This window comes from Peromyscus leucopus, chromosome 3 (assembly GCF_004664715.2).
Source record: "Peromyscus leucopus breed LL Stock chromosome 3, UCI_PerLeu_2.1, whole genome shotgun sequence".
NCBI classification, from domain to species: Eukaryota; Metazoa; Chordata; class Mammalia; order Rodentia; family Cricetidae; genus Peromyscus; species Peromyscus leucopus.
The window spans coordinates 128,436,868-128,455,164 of record NC_051065.1 but is presented as its reverse complement, the minus strand read 5'-3'; the positions used below and the strand labels follow the sequence as shown (position 1 = coordinate 128,455,164).

Below are 18,297 nucleotides of genomic sequence, written 5' to 3'. Positions count from 1 at the left end.
CTTCAAACTTTTCTCCTGTGGATTCTTCCCCTCTGGCCTTTACAGAATTGAAAAGCCTGGCCTTGCTCTTGGGTAGGCCTTGGTTCAGGGGTGGTGGGCTGGCCTGGGGTAGGCCTTGGTTCAGGGGTGGTGGGCTGGCCTGGAGTAGGCCTTGGTTTAGGGGTGGTGGGCTAGCCTAGTCTTTTCTCCACGTTAGCGATAAGGGCTTGTTCATCCTTGTCATGTCTGACATCACTGGAGCAGCACTTTTATTCCCTCCAGAATGCCTCTTCTGCAGTCTCTGTGGTGAAGGGTCCAGCGTTCACCCTATTCTGGCTTTGGACTTGGCCTCCTCTCCAGGCTCAATCATTCCACCTGTGACTGGAAGTAAGGCTGTGCTGGGCTGAGCTGCTTGGAGGACATTATGGGGTAATCATCAGGGTGATTCCAGTGCTCTTGTGTCTCAGGGAACAGGGGGCTGAAAGAACAGGATCTGAGAACTGTGAGACAGCACAAATTCACATCACTCAAGTTTCTCACCTGCCAGAGACTCAGGTGATGGCCCTCCTAAACAGTGGCAGTAGTAACATCCAGTATCACTGCTGAGGGATGGACACCAAGATGTAGCAATGAACAGCTGGAGATAGTTTGAGAATTCCCTCAGTATATTCAGAAGCAACATGAACACATCTTTCGGAAACCCTGATCACAGTTTCCACACATCTTCCAATTAAAAACAAACAAACAAACCAGGAAGTAAGCTACATTGAAGCACAATCAACTGAGCTCATCTGGATCCCCAGGAAGTGAACAGCGAGGGAGTATAATCATTTCAATTGTCCCTTCATTGACAAATAGTTTTCTACAACTGCATCAATTTCTTTTCCCTGAACAATGTATTTGTCAAATTAGAGGTTTTCAGGTTTATTTGTATTTATGTATTTCTGTGTGTGCAGTGCCTGCAAGCCCAGAAGAGGGCATCAGATTCCCTGGAGCTGGAGACAGATGGTTGTGAGTCTACAGGTAATGGACGCCAGGAACCGAACTCAGACTATCTCCAGAACGGTACGTGCATTTAACTACTAAGCCATTTCACCATCTGGATTTCCTTTTTTTTTTGGATTTTTCGAGACAGGGTTTCTCTATGTAGCTTTGGCCTTTCCTGGAACTCGCTTTGTAGACTAGGCTGGCCTCGAACACACAGAGATCCGCCTGCCTCTGCCTCCCGAGTGCTGGGATTAAAGACGTGCGCCACCACCGCCCAGCTGGATTTCCTTCTTAATAAAGTTTCCCAAGATAAAAATTAGTACGAGACTGCAGTTTCCTCGTGGTCCCAGAAGTATGAGCTCAAGAGAGGAGACAGCCTCACCTGAGCCAGCGCCCTGGTTTCCCGTTTCAATTTTTCTGCTTCAGGAAAACAGCACTCTAGCAAAGAAAGCTCTTCAAGTTCTTCGCTCCTTCTTTCTAGGTCCTGCCACAGAAGGAGGGTCACATGATTGCTCTTCCATGTTAGCTTTATGTTTCACAGGGAGCTTTAAAACACATGTGGTTGAATATATAGTTCCAAACTAAACAGTTCAGTAAGTCTGACTAAAAGTACGGACACTGAGACTGTCTCAAACAGTCGCTTCAAAGTGGGTCTTTAGATGTCTGAGGGCACCTTTGGGTCTGAGAATGAGTCTGTGTGGGATACTCTGCCCTGCAGTGCACGATACAGTCTTGGGTGTCTGAGCAGAAATCAAGGCAGTGGTCTCACCTGCACTAGCTAGAGCTGGGACTGTGAGAGGGAGCGGTGGCTGCATGCAGACCATCCTGATGGAGAGGGTGCTGTGGATATCGTTCTGTATAAATAAAACACTGACTAGCCAGTAGCCAGGCAGGAAGTATAGGCAGGACAAGGAGAGAGGAGACGTCTCAGAAGTGGAAGGCTGAGTCAGAGAGTCACTGCCAGCCACCACCATGACAAGCAGCATGAGAAGATGCCGGTAAGCCATGAGCCACGTGGCAAGGTATAGATTTGTGGAAATGGATTAATTTAAGATATAAGAACAGTTAGCAAGAAGTCTGCCATGGCCACACAGTTTGTAAGCAATATAAGTCTCTGTGTTTATTTGGTTGGGTGTGTGTGGCTGTGGGACTGGCAGGTGACAAAGATTTGTCCTGACTGTGGGCCAGGCAGGAAAACTCTAGCTACAGGGGGGCAGTGATTAATTCTGCTAAGTCCTAACCCTGAGAATCCAATTGTCAACACTGTGTGTGCTAGATTGGGAAGAGGCACTGGCACTCCGCTACACAACAAAGGCAACAGTGCCCCTGGAAATCACCTCTATGATCGAGGGTCTGGTAGATATGCTCTCAGAAACGTGCGCACCGAACACAACAGGTCAAGGATACAAATCAGACATTTGTGTGGAACGACAAGGTTCAGCATTCAAGCAAAAATTTCGATTAAAAAAACTGCACCTGGTGAACAGCAAATCTTTAAAAACGTCTGATTTGACTGGCAGGGATACTAACATGGCTGATTTTTTCCCCTTGAGACAGGGTCTCACTATGTAGCCTTGGCTGGCCTGGAACTTGCTATGAAAACTAGGCTACCTCTGCTACCTGAGTGCTACATTCAAGGCATGCACCACTCACCTAATACATAAGTGATATTTTGATATTGGAGAATAAGACAGGTCTACATTTGGAAGTAAGTCACTGACCAATATGTTCTAAGAAAACAGCACATGATGTGACAGAGTAGTGCTTGGAAATCAAATCTGTTCAGAGGCAAAGAGCAATATTTGGTTGCCAAGGGGTGTGTGCCCACTAATGGGATGTGTGCCCACTAACTGGGTTTGTGCCCACTAACTGGGTGTGTGCCCACTAGCAGGGTGTGTGCCCACTAACTGGGTATGTGCCCACTAACTGGGTGTGTGCCCACTAACAGGGATGTTTGCCCACTGACGGGGGTTATGTGTCCACTGATGAGGGTGTGTGCCCACTAATGGGTGTGTGTGCCCACTGACAGGGGTGTGTGCCCACTAACAAGGTGTGTGCCCAATAACGGGGATATGTACCCACTAACAGGGGTGTGTGCCCACTGACAAGGGTGTGTGCCCACTGACAGGGTTGTGCCCACTAATGGGTGTGTGTTCACTGACGGGGGTGTGTGCCCACTAACAAGGTGTGTGCCCACTAACTGGGTGTGTGCCCACTAACTGGGTGTGTGCCCACTAACAAGGTGTGTGTGCCCACTAACGGGTGTGTGCCCACTAACGGGTGTGTGTTCACTGACGGGGGTGTGTGCCCACTAACAAGGTGTGTGCCCACTAATGGGAGGGTGTCCATTAACAGAGGCTATGCCCACTAAGAGGGATGGGTGCTCACTAATGGGGGTGTGTGTGCCCACTAATAGGGTGTGTGCCCACTAATGGGGGGGTGTGCCCACTAACAGGGTGTGTGCCCACTAACGGGGTATGTGCCCACTAGCAGGGTGTGTGCCCACTAACGGAGCTTCAGATTCCACATCGTGAAGCTCACTTGTAAAGCTGGGGACGGTGCCATGTGCCCGTGGTCCCAGCTACTCCGGAAGCTGAAACAGGAGCATGACTGGAGACTGAAGTGTGATTCTGTCTTCAGCCCCACGGCACAGCTCTGCCACAGAGAGGACACAGCGGCAGCAGTCAACACTTGCTTAGTTGAGGTGCAGTGTCCAGAACGCCACAGGATCTGGAAGGCTAGGAGGGTGTTTTCCCACTTTGTGGGTGTGAGCACATGTGAGAGGTGTGCGCGTGTGTGGGGAGGTGTGTTTACACGGGCAGATGTTGACAGTAAGTGTTGTTCCCTCGTCACTCTCTGTCTTGAGGCAGGGTCCCTCACGAAACTGAAGCTCATCAGTTTGGTAGGCTAGCTGGCCGTGAGCTGCAGGGATGGATCCACCTGTTTCTGCCCTCGGTGCCGGAGCTCCAGGCAGCCCGTACAGCTGGATTTTCATATAGAGCTTAGATGGCACGGTGTCAAGGCAGGCGCTTCCCACCTGAGACACCTCCGAGCCCTGTTGCATCCTCTCCCCCAATTCCGTAATCTATCTGTGCAAGATGAGCTTTTCTTCATAGTTCTGTTGAAACATCTAACAAAATACTGACATCAACATGAGAACCCAGGTGTCTTCTGGTGAGCTAGATGCTAAAGAGATTTTTAAAAACATGAACAACGCCACCAGGTACAGTGACATGCGCCTTTAATCCCAGCACCTGAGAGGCAAAGGCAGACAGATCTCTGTGAGTATGAAGCCAGCTTGGTCTACATAGAGTTCCAGAACAGCCAGAGCTGCATAGAGAGACCACCCCCCTCCCCCTTTTAAATCAGTGGCACTCATGCCCCTAACTGACAACGTGTGTGAGGTGATGGCCGACGGTCACCGTAGGGCTGGGCATTGCTGCAGCTACAGACTCGGGGTGTGTGTGTGTGTGTGTGTGTGTGTGTGTGTGTGTGTGTGTGAGCACCACTGGCACTGCTGCTCACACTCACTTTCTTTTCCAGCTGACGCCATTTCTCTTTCTCAATCCGCTGTGTTTCTAGCCTCTCCTGTTCTTCTTTTTCAAATTTCTGTCGAGCCTCCTCTAAGAGCCAAAAAAGAAATCAGGAGTTAACTGCAGATATTCAACCACAATGTTTTAGATTCTTTGGTTTCATTTTGTTTATCGAGACAAGGTTTCTCTGTAGCATTGAAGCCTGTCCTGTCCTGGAACTTGCTCGGTACACCAGGCTGGCCTTGAACTCACAGAATCCACCTGTCTCCATCTCCTGAGTGCTGGGACTGATAAAGGGCAGCAGGGTGACTCAGATGGCAAAGGCACTTGCCGCCAAGTTGTCTGCTGACCCGAGCTGGGTCCCTAGATTCCCATATGAAAGGAACGGACTCCCAAGAGTTGTCTTCTGGCTTCCACACACATGGCAAAGTACCAGTGCCCTCAATAAATAAACAAATCTAAAAACATCAGTTAGAAAACAAAAGAATGTGCTTTACTACCTGCAAAAGATAAAGTATTCATTAAAAGTCAATAGAGTATTTTAAAATCTGAATATAAATCTACAGTCACTGAAATCTAATATCCCTGACTATCAGGAGCACCAGATTTTAAAAACTGCTTTCTAATATTTCAAACATCCAATATTTTTATCAATGTTTAATTTTAATAAGTGGCAAATAGGTGGTGGTGGTGCATACCTTTAATCCCAGCCCTTGGGAGGCAAAGCCAGGCAGATTTCTGTGAGTTCAAGGCCAGCCTGGTCTACAGAGTGAGATCCAGGACAGGCACCAAAACTACACAGAGAAACCCTGTCTCGGAAAAAAAAAAAAAATGGCAAACAGATATTGTTAAACATCAAAAAGTTGGGCTCAGGAGTTAAGAGCATGTACTGTTCTTGTATAGGACCCAAGTTCAGTTCTCAGCACCCACATCATGCAGCTCACACTGCCTGAAACCAGCTGCAGAGGATGGAACACCTCTGGCCCCTGTGGGTGCCTGACGTTACTTGTGCATACCCACATTCAGACATACATATACACATAATCAAAAATAAATAACATAAATCTTTAAAAAAAAGAACCCTGGGTTAAAAAAAGTTAGGCTGTTGTACATACTTTTTGCTAGTGTGTATTTCTCATCTTTAATAAATTTCAGACTTCTTACCACATACATAATCAGCACTAATGTCCCTATTTTCATTAGTGAATTATAAACACCTCATGGCAGCCTTGACAAAATTAGCAAATTAAAATATGGACTGATCAGCTGGATGTAAAATCTGATAAGCATTTTTTTTTGTTAATTTAAATACAGCCAAATATTGTGTGGGGTAAAAGGTCAAAAGATCAGTGGGTTGTCAGAGACCAGACTTTCCCAAGTCCTGAACTCTGTCTCACAGCATGGCTTCCGTGCACACTCGGATCTGACTGTGTGCGGTCTGAATGTGCACTGATGGGTCTTTCTGAGTACAAGCTGAATAGTAGAAATCCATTATAAAATTAAAGCCTGTTGAAAACACTGAGTGGTTGTGTCGATATCACCTCTGGCTAATGTCCTGGGCTAGGTGGTCTGGCACGGCATGGCTGTCAACCTCTGGCTAATGCCCCCTATTCTAGGTGGTCCAGCACCACATCACTATCAACCTCTGGCTAATGCCCCATATCCTAGGGGTCCGGCGCTGCCTTCAGTACCTTCCTCCTTCAGGCGCCTCTCTTCCTCCTCCTGCAGCAGCCGAAGTCGCTCAGCTTTGGTGATCTTTTTCTTGCTGGAAGTCTTAACGAAGACCACAACATTAAAGAGGCTGTCAGCACAAGTCATTTGAGAATGTGTCCCTTCAAACAGTGGTTACTAGCCGCTGGAGTGATGGCCCACAGGCAAGCACACTACTGCTCTTCTCAGCACCCCTGCTAGGCAATTCACAACCGCCTGTAACTCCACTCCAGGAGATTAATGCCCTCTTCTGGCCTCTTCAGGCACCAGTGGTGAATATAAAATCACACAGGCCCACACACATACACATATATTTAAAAAATAAATCTTAAAAATAGCAATTATGAAAATAATTATTGATTTTATGAAACCAATTTTTCATGTATATTAATTCAATGGGTAAGACAGCCAATTAGTGCCCAGCATAGACTCTGGGCATTGCAGAGATTAGTCTGAAAATAAATAAGAAAAATAATCATATAAGCATACAAAGAATGTGATTGAAGTGACTGTTGAGCTTCCAGTGTTGGAAGCAAGGAAAACACCCATGATGGAGGTCTGAAACTACCCATCTACAAACATCGAAGATATTTTTAGAACTAGCAGGCTTTTAGTTACTTTGCAAGTTTAGAGGGAGGAGAGATTCTTTTTGTCACACAGGTCAAGTAAAGGTCTACAAATCAAGTGCTACTTAGTTTATGTTCAAGGAATCTTTACATTCAGGGGAAGGGGACATCAGGGCCATGCAGCCACCAGGGAGGGAGCTGGAGACCCACTGAGGGGTCAGGGTTGAAGGTACAGAGGCTGGAGCTCCCGCTGAGGTGTAGAGGAGCATGGCAGTGCGTCCTAGTAACTGCCACACAAACACAGACAGCACGCAGAAAGCACGCAGCAGCATTTCCTGAAAAGATGTTTACTTGTATAAATACTCAGTACATATTCACGTAAGCGTTCCTTCTGAGCCATCAAGAGCCCATGTGTGTGTAGATTCAATGAGCTTCCACATGTTTATTCAACAATCATTGATTCCATTTCCACTCTAGAGCAGGCACAGCACTAAATGTTATAAATACAGAAATAAATGTGATAAGGACTGGTGAATGCTCAGTGGTAGAGCATTTGCCTAGTGTACACAAGGCCTCAGAAGACATGGTCCTGGTCATAAATAGCTCACAGGCTGAAAGGAGGTAAAGACACTTGCTGCCAAGCCTGATGACCAATCTCAGTTCAATCTCTGAGCGCCACATGGTAGGAGAGAGCAGACTCCTATAAGCTGTTCTCTGACTGACACATGTGTCTTGGCATTTCTTCATGCACTCAAACATGCACACACACAACATGATCCAAGACTTATAACTGAGGTACATTCTAATGCATGTGTGGAGAACCCAGAGAGTAGACAGTCATTCCTTAATACTAGTTACAGGTCTCTATGAAGGCCAAAATTCACATACTCAGGTCACATATAAAAAGACAATGTTTGCATGCAACCTATGTATATCTTCTCCTACATGCTACCACATCCAATCTAGGCAGTTGCTACATTTACTGTTCAGGAATAACTCCATGGAAAATCTGCATGTGTTCTCTATAGATGGGATTTCCCAAATATTTATTTCTTTATCACCAAACATTCCAAATTGTTTCTTCTAGCATTCCAAGACACACAGTACATGTTATTACCACATTTAATTTAAAAAATTATATGTGTATGAGTGTTTGCCTGCATATATGTCTGTGTATCATGTGCATGCCTGGTGCTCACAGAGGCCAGAAGAGGGTGTCAGATCCCCTGGAACTAGAGTTACAGAGTCGAGAGCCACCATGTGGATGCTGGGAACCAAACTCAGGTCCTCTGCAACAGCATCAAGTGCTCATCTCTCTAACCCCCATTATCCACCCCCCAGCCCCCCTACCCCCGCTTTTGAGACAGGTCTCATTGTACAGCTGATGCTAGATTAGAACTTGTGGTCCTCTGGCACTGGGACCACATGAGAGCACCACCACACTCAACCTTCTGGTCACACTACTGAAGAAGAGTCTTAATCTGTTTGATTAGTGCGTGAGCACAGGACCTACAGACAAGGAGGGTTGGATGTAACTGAGTTTTCAAGGGAGAGTGGTAGGAAAATTTATGGAGAACGGACCACTGAGATATGCTTTAAAGCAGGTACATTAAGCCTATGCTCCTGTTGTGGTCAGAGAGGTAAACAAAGAGTTCTGAAAGGTAAACAAAGACAGAACTGTGATGAGATCAAGATGCTTTTTGTATTCCTGAAAGAGGCTGCCACTGCTGAGCCCCACAAACTGCTGCTTACAGGACTTCAGGCCCAGTGTGGTCAGTTTGGATATTTCATGACTAGGACAAATGCAGCTGCTTTTTTTTTTTTTTTTTTTTTTTAATGCAGCTGCTTTTTTTTTTTTATCATTTTATTACACTTTATTTTGGGGGACAATGTCTGGCCATATGTAGTTGTTGTTTTGTTTTTGTCTTTGCGGAGTAGGCTGTTCTCAAACTCATGACCTTCCTATTTCAAGCTCCACCGTAGCTGGGATCACAGGCGTTGAGACATCATGCCACACTTGAGAAGTGATTTAAAAAAAAAAAGAAATAAAAAAATTTTTCAAGTAAACCTGAATCTACTGATAAGCTAAATCTGGCCTGTAACTAAGGATTAAAATTTCTGCTTTAAAGTAGAACTCTATAAAGAGGGAAAAGACAACCAAACTATGGGGTAGCATGTCCTTTAGCCAACCTCAATTTCTGCCCTGTACGAATGAACACAGAAAACCACAAGCACGTGCTGCCCTGCGGTCCCTGTGCCACTCACAGCAGTTCTATAACTACATTTTAGGTTCATCTGGAGTAAGGGAAGGAGGGTCTAACCCATCATATTCTATAGTGGACATAAAAAACTGAAGCCTCAAATCTAGGCACAGGTCAGAACTAAAGGCAATTTATAAAGTGTGTCTTCTTCAAACTAGAAATATCATCGAATGTGAGATACATCTGTAACTGTGAAGAATGATCCCATGATTTAAGTAACATTATTATCTAAAAAGTGAGCTTATTATTATATTATTATTATTAAATTCTATAAACTATAACTAAAAAATTATTTTAAAATTCCATAAGTTCATTTATACAATATATTCATAAAACTATCTATTTTGGAAACATAATTTCTACATACCTTTTTTGGTTTGGGAGCCTAAACAGTTGGGAAACAAAAGCATTGACATGTTTTAAAAAGAATTCGGATACTTTCAACAAAGCATGGCATAAAACATTAATTAGGAGAAGCTGGTGAAGGGCCCAAGGGGATGCCCTTTGTACCGTCTTTGTCACTTTTCTGTGACTCTTTAGTTCCTTTAAACTGAAAAGATACTGTAAAAAGCAGCCAGAACAAACTGAAAGCTCCAGCAGGAAAACCCACAAGATGTCCCCCTGAAGCATCCTTCCGAAGTAGAGCCAACACTGCTTACATCAGCCCAAGAGCCTACAAAATGAGCGCCAGTCAAAGAAGGACTAGTTGAAAGGATTCTCCAAATCCCCACAAATTACTGACTACTTGTACTACATCGAATTTGCAAATTTAGGGGCTGTCTCATAAAGGAAACTTTCTATTACATAAGATTAATGGTTTTTATGGGGACGCAATCCATTTTTTAAAGTTTGCCAAGCAATGATAAAATGAAGACTGTCCAGCCACATGTTTTAAAGTGATCTGCCCATTTTGGAAAGCACAGTATTTCAATACTGATTAACAACTACAAGCATTTCTGGGCAATACTATTTGTAAATTCCTGAGCAGTCCTGTCTGTCCATCAGCTTTCTAGTAAAGAATTTGTAAGGGACCGTGTTGGTTTAAGTTACACATTTTACATATCTGAAGAGCTATAGGAAATACTGGTTCAAACCATAAGGGCATCATTGTAATATGCAAGTGCTAAAGTCAGGATACATCAAATGACATCTTCCTGAAAGGTGCACACATTTCAGAAATTCACTCTGTAGATATCTACTGGTGATTTACCTGTAAGGAACTCTAAAGTCTAGCTAGAGCTACAGAGAGAAGAACAATGGTGGCTTTGCTCTCATGTGAATTTTTACAGCTGGCGTTTATCCTGGCTGTTCATTCCCTATCACACTGGTTAACACACTTCCTTCTGGAAACAAACACTATGTGGCAGACTGTATAAACATTCCTGCCCTACTCTCAAGTGGCCATTCTTAAAGAGGCTGGGCACATCCTTAGCTCTCACTAGTATTTCTAACATGAAGCTGGTTTGGGAAAAGTCCCACCCTTGTTCTTTATGTAAACGTAAGAGCCACCAAGGGGTAAAACTGTTCTCAAAACTTAAGCATTGAAGGGTGTCACTGCTTTTTGAAGGATAAGCTTTTTGAGAAATCATACTCCTGGACTTACAGTGTATGTAGTCACTTCCCTTCCTGTTTTATAATTCCTTAGATTGAGGGATTGAATTATTTCTTTTCAAATTCACACACTAAAATCTTAGCTTCCTGTATGTCAGCATTCGACCTACTTAGAAAAAGGGTCAGTGATGATTTCACCAAATTAAGATGACCTCATATTGGAACTGGGTGCACCTCTGGATCAATATGGCTGGTACCCATGTACAAAGAGAAATCTTGAATACAGACCCTCACAAAGAAAATAAACATCATGTGAAAAAAATGAGGTCACACTGCTACACCCCAAGGAACTATTCGAAGTAGAGAGATCTGGATAAATCCCCTCAGGCCAACGGTCTGACCTCAGACGTTCAGTCTCTAGCAGTTTTAACTTAAGACCCCATGGGGTTTTGCCAGGGGAGTTCTCCTCTACCCATTTCTTCCCAACACTTACAGAAAAATAATATTTATACGTTAAAAGAGGGTGAAAAGTAGCACTCTTTCTTTCCCTGCCCTTGATAACTTATTTACTGCTCCAGATATACCAGCTGTTACCATGGTAAATCTGTGGCAGTTACTCTGCTTAATCTGCCTGCTGCAGGAGGGCTGTCCTACTCTTTCTCTGACTTCCAGCCAGCAATCTTAAAGAATGTACACCGAATGTCCATTACAGAACTAGCAGTTGCATTCTCCAAGTGACAACAGACTGTCTCTTGGTGGAGAACGGGAAACAGTACACGTGGTTAGTTCCATGCTGGTCTGTCTCCTTGGTGAAGATGGGAGAATTGGAAGAAAAACAAAACGGCAAGCTTTATTATATTGAAGGAGTGTAGGCTGACTACCTGGAACCAAAACAATTTAGGTTCCTTCGAAAGACCACACAAAGTAACTTCAAAGCCGACTAAGCCATCCACTGCTGGTCTGAAAACATTTCCGACAGGTTGCATCGCCTTGAACGTGCATCACCAGAAGTTACTAGGTAAGAACCAAGTTTCAAGTATAGCTACAGGAGAGATGCGGATCCCGCCACCTCAGGTTTGCACAAGCTGGCTTGAGGCTGCGCCCGTCCGCCTGCTCCCCTCCTGTCAATCGGGAGCCTGTCCACCTTCAGCAGCGCTGCAGCGAAATCCGCGCTGGCCCCTGCTCGCCTCCCTTATTTTCCCGGCTTACCATGAGAGAAGGACCTTCGCGGAGGGAAAAGTCTGAACTCGACAGTGTCAGAACGCTCACGGTTGTCAGGACGACAGGCCACGCCCACTTACAAATCCCAGCGCTCGGCTAGGGTCCGCCTGCGCAGTCGCACTGTAGCCTTTCGGTGTGAGTCTGGCACTTGCCGTAGACTGGTTGCTCAAGCTTCATCCCACTTCCGACACAAGCCCCGCCCTCACCACCTAAGGCCGCCCACTTCCGTCTGCCGCCCCGCCACCACCAAAGAGTTACTTCAAGCCCCGCCCACTTCTGCCTGGCGCCCCGCCCCATCCCCGCAGAGCCCTCAGTCCGTTTACTTCCGGCAGGCGCCCCGCCCCTTCAAGGGCAATGCTGTCAGAGCGTTTACGACCCGGATGCCGCAAAGCGCTGGAGTGCAGCTGTGCGAGCGGCTTGTTTTCCGGATCCCGGGGCTGCAGGTGGTGAAGTATGCTTTAGGAGAGGGCGGCTGCTCGTGGGAGGGGAGCTCTTTGTTCTCACACTATATCCCAGGCTGACCTGGAACTCGCGGGCCTCCTCCTGCCTCCTCCTGCAAGCTGGGGTAACAGCCGGCCCGGCTCTGTAAAGGGGATTCTCCCTCGCTTCTGTGCGCCGGGGCAAGCCATTCCCCGGGAATCTGGGGAAGAAATGGCTCCAGCCTGCGACTGGGTGAAGCCACCGGCTCTGAGCGGGTCGCTTAGGCAACTCCACACAAGAGTTGAAAGCGACTTGAATTAATTCCCTGGCAAACTATTCCAGTGAAGACGGCTAAGGTCCAGCAAGCCCTTATTGTCCCAAGGTCAAAGACTCAGTTGTACTGTTGTGGCAGTCTTCAGAGTTTGAGCCCCTCCCCATATGAAGAAATGGCACCTTACACCAACAGGAAAGGAGAAGGAACCGAGTCAGTTCTTTGTCCCAACCTCAGCTTAAGACCGGCCTAACCTAGTAAACACAAGATGAGTAAATTCCAATTTAATGTTCTATCCCTTACACACTGACTAAATTCGGAAGTCGTACTGACAGCTAGTTTTTGTGAGTTAAAAGTTGTTGGTTGCGTAAGAGTTATGACCTTACTTACTGCCCTCTGAACCTTGGTAATGAGATTAAAAGCTCACCATCCACTGCATACAAGTTCAAATTTAGCTTATACTATAGCTGTTGAGTATGGAAGTTAGCTTTTGTTTTGAATTATTCAATAAAGCTACCGCTATTGTTTTGTGATACCTAGGTCCTAACTAGAATAATTATCTTAAAATGGTGACTTAGGAGAGAAGGCCTTACTCAAAACCACCATCAACCTCTCCCCTAAGGAAGAGGGAAATGAACAGTAGAGATGTGTTAGAACCCAGGCGGCAAGACCATTCATGTTTAGAAGCTCTTAGGCTGTAAGTGGGTTTCCTTGGGCTTCATTGTCCATGCATGGTAGGAAGGCCACTTTCCAGTCTCTACCTTCCCACAGTTGTACTGCTAAAAGTATAGATCCATCTCCTTTTGTGTCCCTTGTCCCATCTACCAAGGAACATGCCTGCTCCCTCTCTGATTGCACAGCCTCTGGGAAATCTGTTGGGATAGCTGTTCCAGTGCAGTTTGAAGAAATACTGGTTAAGCCCAGTCCACTAGACACACCCTAGAAACTAATAATATGCTGCCTTTCCTTCTCCATTTCCTGTCACTTGAACCTCATGGGGCAGTATAACATCATTAGGCATCAAGTCCTTATCCTAGAAGATAATAGTGTCCTACCAAAATGATAATCCCTTCATTCCAAACAATCTTAATTCCTTTGCCCAAAGTCTCTAGGGAAAAAGGAGGCGGGGGCTGCAACTCCTTGCCCACCACACATATCCAAGCTCTCAGCATATCGGGTGACTTCTAGCCATGCACTCATCCAGCTTTGATAACTTCCAAGACTTCATGCAGATCTATGCAGTATTTGTTTCCTAGTTTGGAAATCAAAGGAAACTAGTTTTTCCTTGCAGCAAAAATAAACTCAAAATTCCCCCAAATTAACTGTATTATAAATTAACATTAAAAGAACCAGATTAACCTACCTTGACCACACTAGCTACACTTTTTTGCTAGGTGAATTTTTTTATTATTAACACTTGTAGGGAAAACTATTGGAAAGGACAGCTAAGCCAGGGCTCAAGCTTTCACAAATTACAAATGTCAATTAAAGGAGGCTGTGTTTTTTGCTGACATTAAACGGGCTATAATTTGCTGTCAAATTTTATCTATATAAATTTAATTTTAAACCACATATTTTTAACAGTCATTCTTCAACAAGATAGACCAATGACTATACCCCTGACCCCTGCAAAACTGTTAAAACACTCCAGTTGTTAATATTGTCTGTTAAACACACTGGCTTCAATACCTTCCGGAATTCCACTAAATCTTCAGGAAAAAATAAAATTTAAAGAGGGGAGAGATGATGACAGCAGTAAGACTTTAGAAGCTGGAGAACACGGGTGACTATGACTTAGCACCCCAGAAAACTTAAGTGGACGCCATAATTCTTAAAGGGGCACAGATAGAATTAATTAGGATCTGTACAACTCAGCACTAAACCCAAATGAAACAATTCAGCACTATTATTAGTATTTCTTTAAGACAGTGTCCCTGTGTAATTTCAGTCATAGCTCTCCTTAAACTTGGGATCTTCCCCTGCCTCAGCCTCCACCTAGCTCAGCACAATTATTATTGGTTGAATATGACGCTATAATTTCAAGAACCTCCCATCTTCTGCTAGTTAGTTGTAAAATAACTTTAATTAATCTTAAGAAAAGAAACTACCTTGAATTTTTGTTTTTGTTTTCCTGAATAATTCAGTCCAAAGGTTGTTAGGTAGCACTAAGCAAAGTCGCACCAGAGAAGGGCTGGAAAGTGAGTCCCTTAAGAATTCAAAAGGAAAGCAGGTCTCAGGGAAGAGTGGTTTGTGCACAAGAGGACACTTGTCTGGGTGGAGAGGGTGGAGGCAAGACAGCAACATGGTGAGCCTTCCTGGAACGTGGAGTGGGAAGGGGAAGAGTGTGCCAGATGGTGACAGTAGAGGGAAAAGTTATGATCCAAAAGAGTAAATTTATTGAGGATAATGGGAACCAGCTTGTTCACTGTTGGACACAAGTTTTAGAATTATTGACAGGAAGCTAAAATGAAAATAAATCCTATAATGTGGGAATTAAGTGCTACTGGATTATATAAAGATCAACATAAAAACCACACACATGCATATAGCACTTCAATCTACAGGTGCACACCTTTATTCAGTATTTAAGAGGCCCAAGCAGTCCCCATTGTAGTGAGATTCTAGAATAGCATTTCTCAACCCTTTTGGAATCAAATGACCCTTTCACAGGGTTTGCCTAAAACCATCTGCATATCAGATATTTACATTATGATTCATAACAGTAACAAAATTAGTTATGAAGTAGGGATGAAATAATTTTATGGTTGAGTGTCACCATAACATGAGGAACTGTATTAAAGGGTTGCAGCATTAGGAAGGTTGAGAACCACTGGGGTTCCTAAAATACCCCATCCACGTGGTGGTTTATAAATTCATTTGCCACTACATGAACTAGGTTCCTGGGAAGAAGTAATTTTACAGTGGAGAATACTGGCAAGCACTTTAATCAGCCGTAACAGAACACAATGGAACTGTGCCTAGCTGATAAAGATGCAATGTAAGAGGTTAGAAATAGGAATATATTTAGGCTTGGTCTAATGAGACCTTTCCCAAGCTCCTCTCTTTAGCAGCTTGAGCTACCTAAGCATAAAAAGCATGGTCAACACCATAGGGGCTGTCTGCTCCCCGTGGAATCATTTCCAAATGCTTCATTTACCCTCTATTCATTATTGTGCATTCTGGTTAAATGCCAACCTCTTTGATCTCCCACCCAGTTCTTTTAAGTTTTTAACTTTCCTTTGAAAACATCTTTCTAGATTTAGACTCTTAGTGTCTTCCACATAATGAAGTCTAGCCTTGAGAGTGGGGTCGACAGCTTTCCTTTTGGTAAGGAAACAGGTTTGGAAAAGTTAAGAGTGCCTAGATTATAAAGAAAAAAAAAATCACCGTTCTGGGGGTAAGAGGGCTCAGTGGGTAAAGCAACTGCACAAGCTAGATCTGTGTAAAGACTCCAGTCCGTAATCCCAGTGTGCCTACAGGGAGATGGGATGTCGAGGCCAGCTGTTTGAAGCAGCAAATGAGAACATCTCAAATAAGGTTTATGGAAAGGACTGACATCTGCAGTCATGGCCTGGACATGAACACTGTGGCAAGTACACACTTGCACACAGAGATGGAAAACAAGCTTTCCATTGACCCAATATGTAGGATCTGTGATTAAGATTACATAGCAGTTACCTGGAAAAAAACAAACAAACTTCCTTTTCTTTAGGTATGTTATGTCTAAAAGTGGATTAATTCCATGTTAAGTGAAAATGGCCAATTCCTTGCGAGGAGAAGTACTGGCTCTTTACAAAAACGTAAGTAACTATGCTGCCAACTTTACAAATACATTATTATATGACATGGATTGCTTAGAAACACATCTTTCTTTTTAAAGCTGCTGTATCTTGGACGGGACTATCCAAAAGGAGCAGACTATTTTAAAAGGCGTTTGAAGAATGTTTTCCTTAAAAACAAGGATGTGAAGGACCCAGAGAAGATCAAAGAGCTTATTGCACGAGGAGAATTTGTAATGAAGGAGCTAGAGGCCTTATACTTCCTTAGGAAATACAGAGCTATGAAGCAACGTTACTATTCAGATACCAACAACTAACCAATCGTTGCCACCAACACCTGGCTTACACTCAGTGCCAGCTGTTTGTGTGTACCAACTATTATAAAATAATTCAACTTACAATGGCAAGATACATGTTTAAAAGACCAGAGTTGTTTTTTTTAACTCTGAATGCAGTTATCAAAATAAAACATATGAAAGTGACTTTGACCTTGGCATGCTCAACAGATGACTGGCATTATGTGGCCATTATTTCTATTATTCTTTGTGCTGCTAGCTCCCCTTAAGCCCCAGATCACTTGTCCTGCTTAGACTAACTTTCATGAGGAGTGGTAATGTTCCTGTTTCCACCATCAAAGCAGGCATATTTTTGTTTGCCTGTAACAGAGGTAATGTGGAGTAGACCTAGCCCAGACAAGCCCGCAAGTTTAACAAACACTTTTATGTAATATTCTTAGCAACTTTATAAATAAAAAACTTTCCAACTTAAAGCTGCGAAAAGTGTCCGCTTATAGATTCCCTACCAGCTACCTAGCAGATGTTCCAAATTTCCATCAAGAAACACCCATAGTCAGGCTGGGGTATAGTTCAGCGTGGAGTGCTTGCCTAACAAACATGAGGCTCTGGACTTTAGCCTCCACCACAATTAAAAACAAGTAATTACACACTTCATAGTCACCATAACTATTTTTATTACATTACAATGATTAGGAGCAGTACGGTTCATGACAAAAATATTACAAATTTCAGATCACTTCACAGCACGTACTCCTATAAACATTTAAAAGTTAATTTTAATTAAAAGAGTGGTCATTTTTAAATTTAATGTTTGATATGACCAACATTCCCTAGGTCAGCACAACCAAAGGATGGAAAACAACTGGATCACACTGCATATGTCCCCCCCACACACACACACAAAAAAAAAAAAAAAAAGGAAGGAAGGAAGGAAAAAGAAAATGAAAGAAAAGGAAAGCACAATGTACAAAATGTGCATGTTTCAGTTTACACTATACAAAAATAGTTCAAATACATTCCAGGTAAACATGTTACATTAGGAAATAGCACTAGTAAGAAATTGGCACTCAAATAAAAATGCAGAAGTGTTTTCAACATGAGACAGTGGAACTAGGGACCTGGAGATAAATCAGCATATGGCCCACTTAGCTGGTTGGGGGTGGGTGGGTCTGAAACTGGCATTTCTGCAGAGAACTTTATTTTTCCCAAATTCATCTAAAATGCCTACCACCATCCCAAACAGGCACTTCAAACTATTAAACTAAACCACAAATCTGAATCTAATTAATAGCTATTCTTTGAAAACTAGTGTACTTCTTTAGAAATAATTTTCGTGTTTTGACAGAATTTTACAGCTACTGGGTGTATCTGTTCAATTTTTCAGTGCAGAATTCATGCTACCCAGTATTACACAGAAGTTATTAAGTATAAATTCACCTTTAAAGTAACTCTTGGGTCTTAAAAAATGACTACACAATTATCAAGAAGTCACTACTTTTTAACAAATGGAGTTTAAATTTTTGTTGCCTACAAAAACCCCTCCTAAATATATACTACTGTTTGGGGAAAAATAATGGAAAATCAGTGGAATACAAAATGAGATGAATTTGTGCAAACTGTAACTTTAGACATGCCTCACAGAACTTGTATGTTAGATGAAATTGTGCAATGGTGGCAAAGGTCTTAATAATCTATAAAAGTTAGGATCTCAATTCTTATGCAG

At 43.5% G+C, this 18,297-nt stretch overlaps 2 protein-coding genes across 8 annotated transcripts in view; one reads left to right on the top strand and one right to left on the bottom strand.

The window, feature by feature from the left end:
* Positions 1-11,999, bottom strand: part of Cfap94 (cilia and flagella associated protein 94) — a 47,552-nt gene extending 35,553 nt beyond the window's left edge. For 2 of the 6 annotated variants that reach the window (XR_005091151.1, XM_028891785.2), the window contains exons 1-5: positions 11,797-11,998; positions 9,404-9,421; positions 6,191-6,272; positions 4,498-4,589; positions 1,349-1,450 (exon numbers count right to left, since the gene is read on the bottom strand). Coding sequence is in view for 5 of the 6 variants with exons in the window: in XM_028891785.2 (XP_028747618.1) it covers positions 1,349-1,450; positions 4,498-4,589; positions 6,191-6,272; positions 9,404-9,421; positions 11,797-11,799 (297 nt within the window). In the remaining variant the exon portion in view is untranslated. Of the gene's footprint in view, positions 1-1,348; positions 1,451-4,497; positions 4,590-6,190; positions 6,273-9,403; positions 9,422-11,796 lie in introns of all 6 variants that reach the window. The other 4 variants (XM_037203994.1, XM_028891784.2, XM_037203995.1 and 1 more) reach the window with 4 other exon arrangements.
* Positions 12,000-12,147: 148 nt separating this feature from the next.
* On the top strand, positions 12,148-17,047 carry Etfrf1 (electron transfer flavoprotein regulatory factor 1). Of its 2 annotated transcripts, none has more exons than XM_028891798.2 (3): positions 12,148-12,251; positions 16,212-16,299; positions 16,380-17,047. In XM_028891798.2, the coding sequence occupies exons 2-3, from the start codon at positions 16,255-16,257 to the stop codon at positions 16,593-16,595; spliced, it is 261 nt and encodes an 86-aa protein (XP_028747631.1). In that variant the 5' UTR covers positions 12,148-12,251; positions 16,212-16,254; the 3' UTR covers positions 16,596-17,047. The 2 variants fall into 2 exon arrangements, with proteins under 2 accessions (XP_028747631.1, XP_028747630.1); XM_028891797.2 differs by having other exon boundaries at positions 12,157-12,259.
* The last annotated feature ends 1,250 nt before the right edge of the window (positions 17,048-18,297 follow it).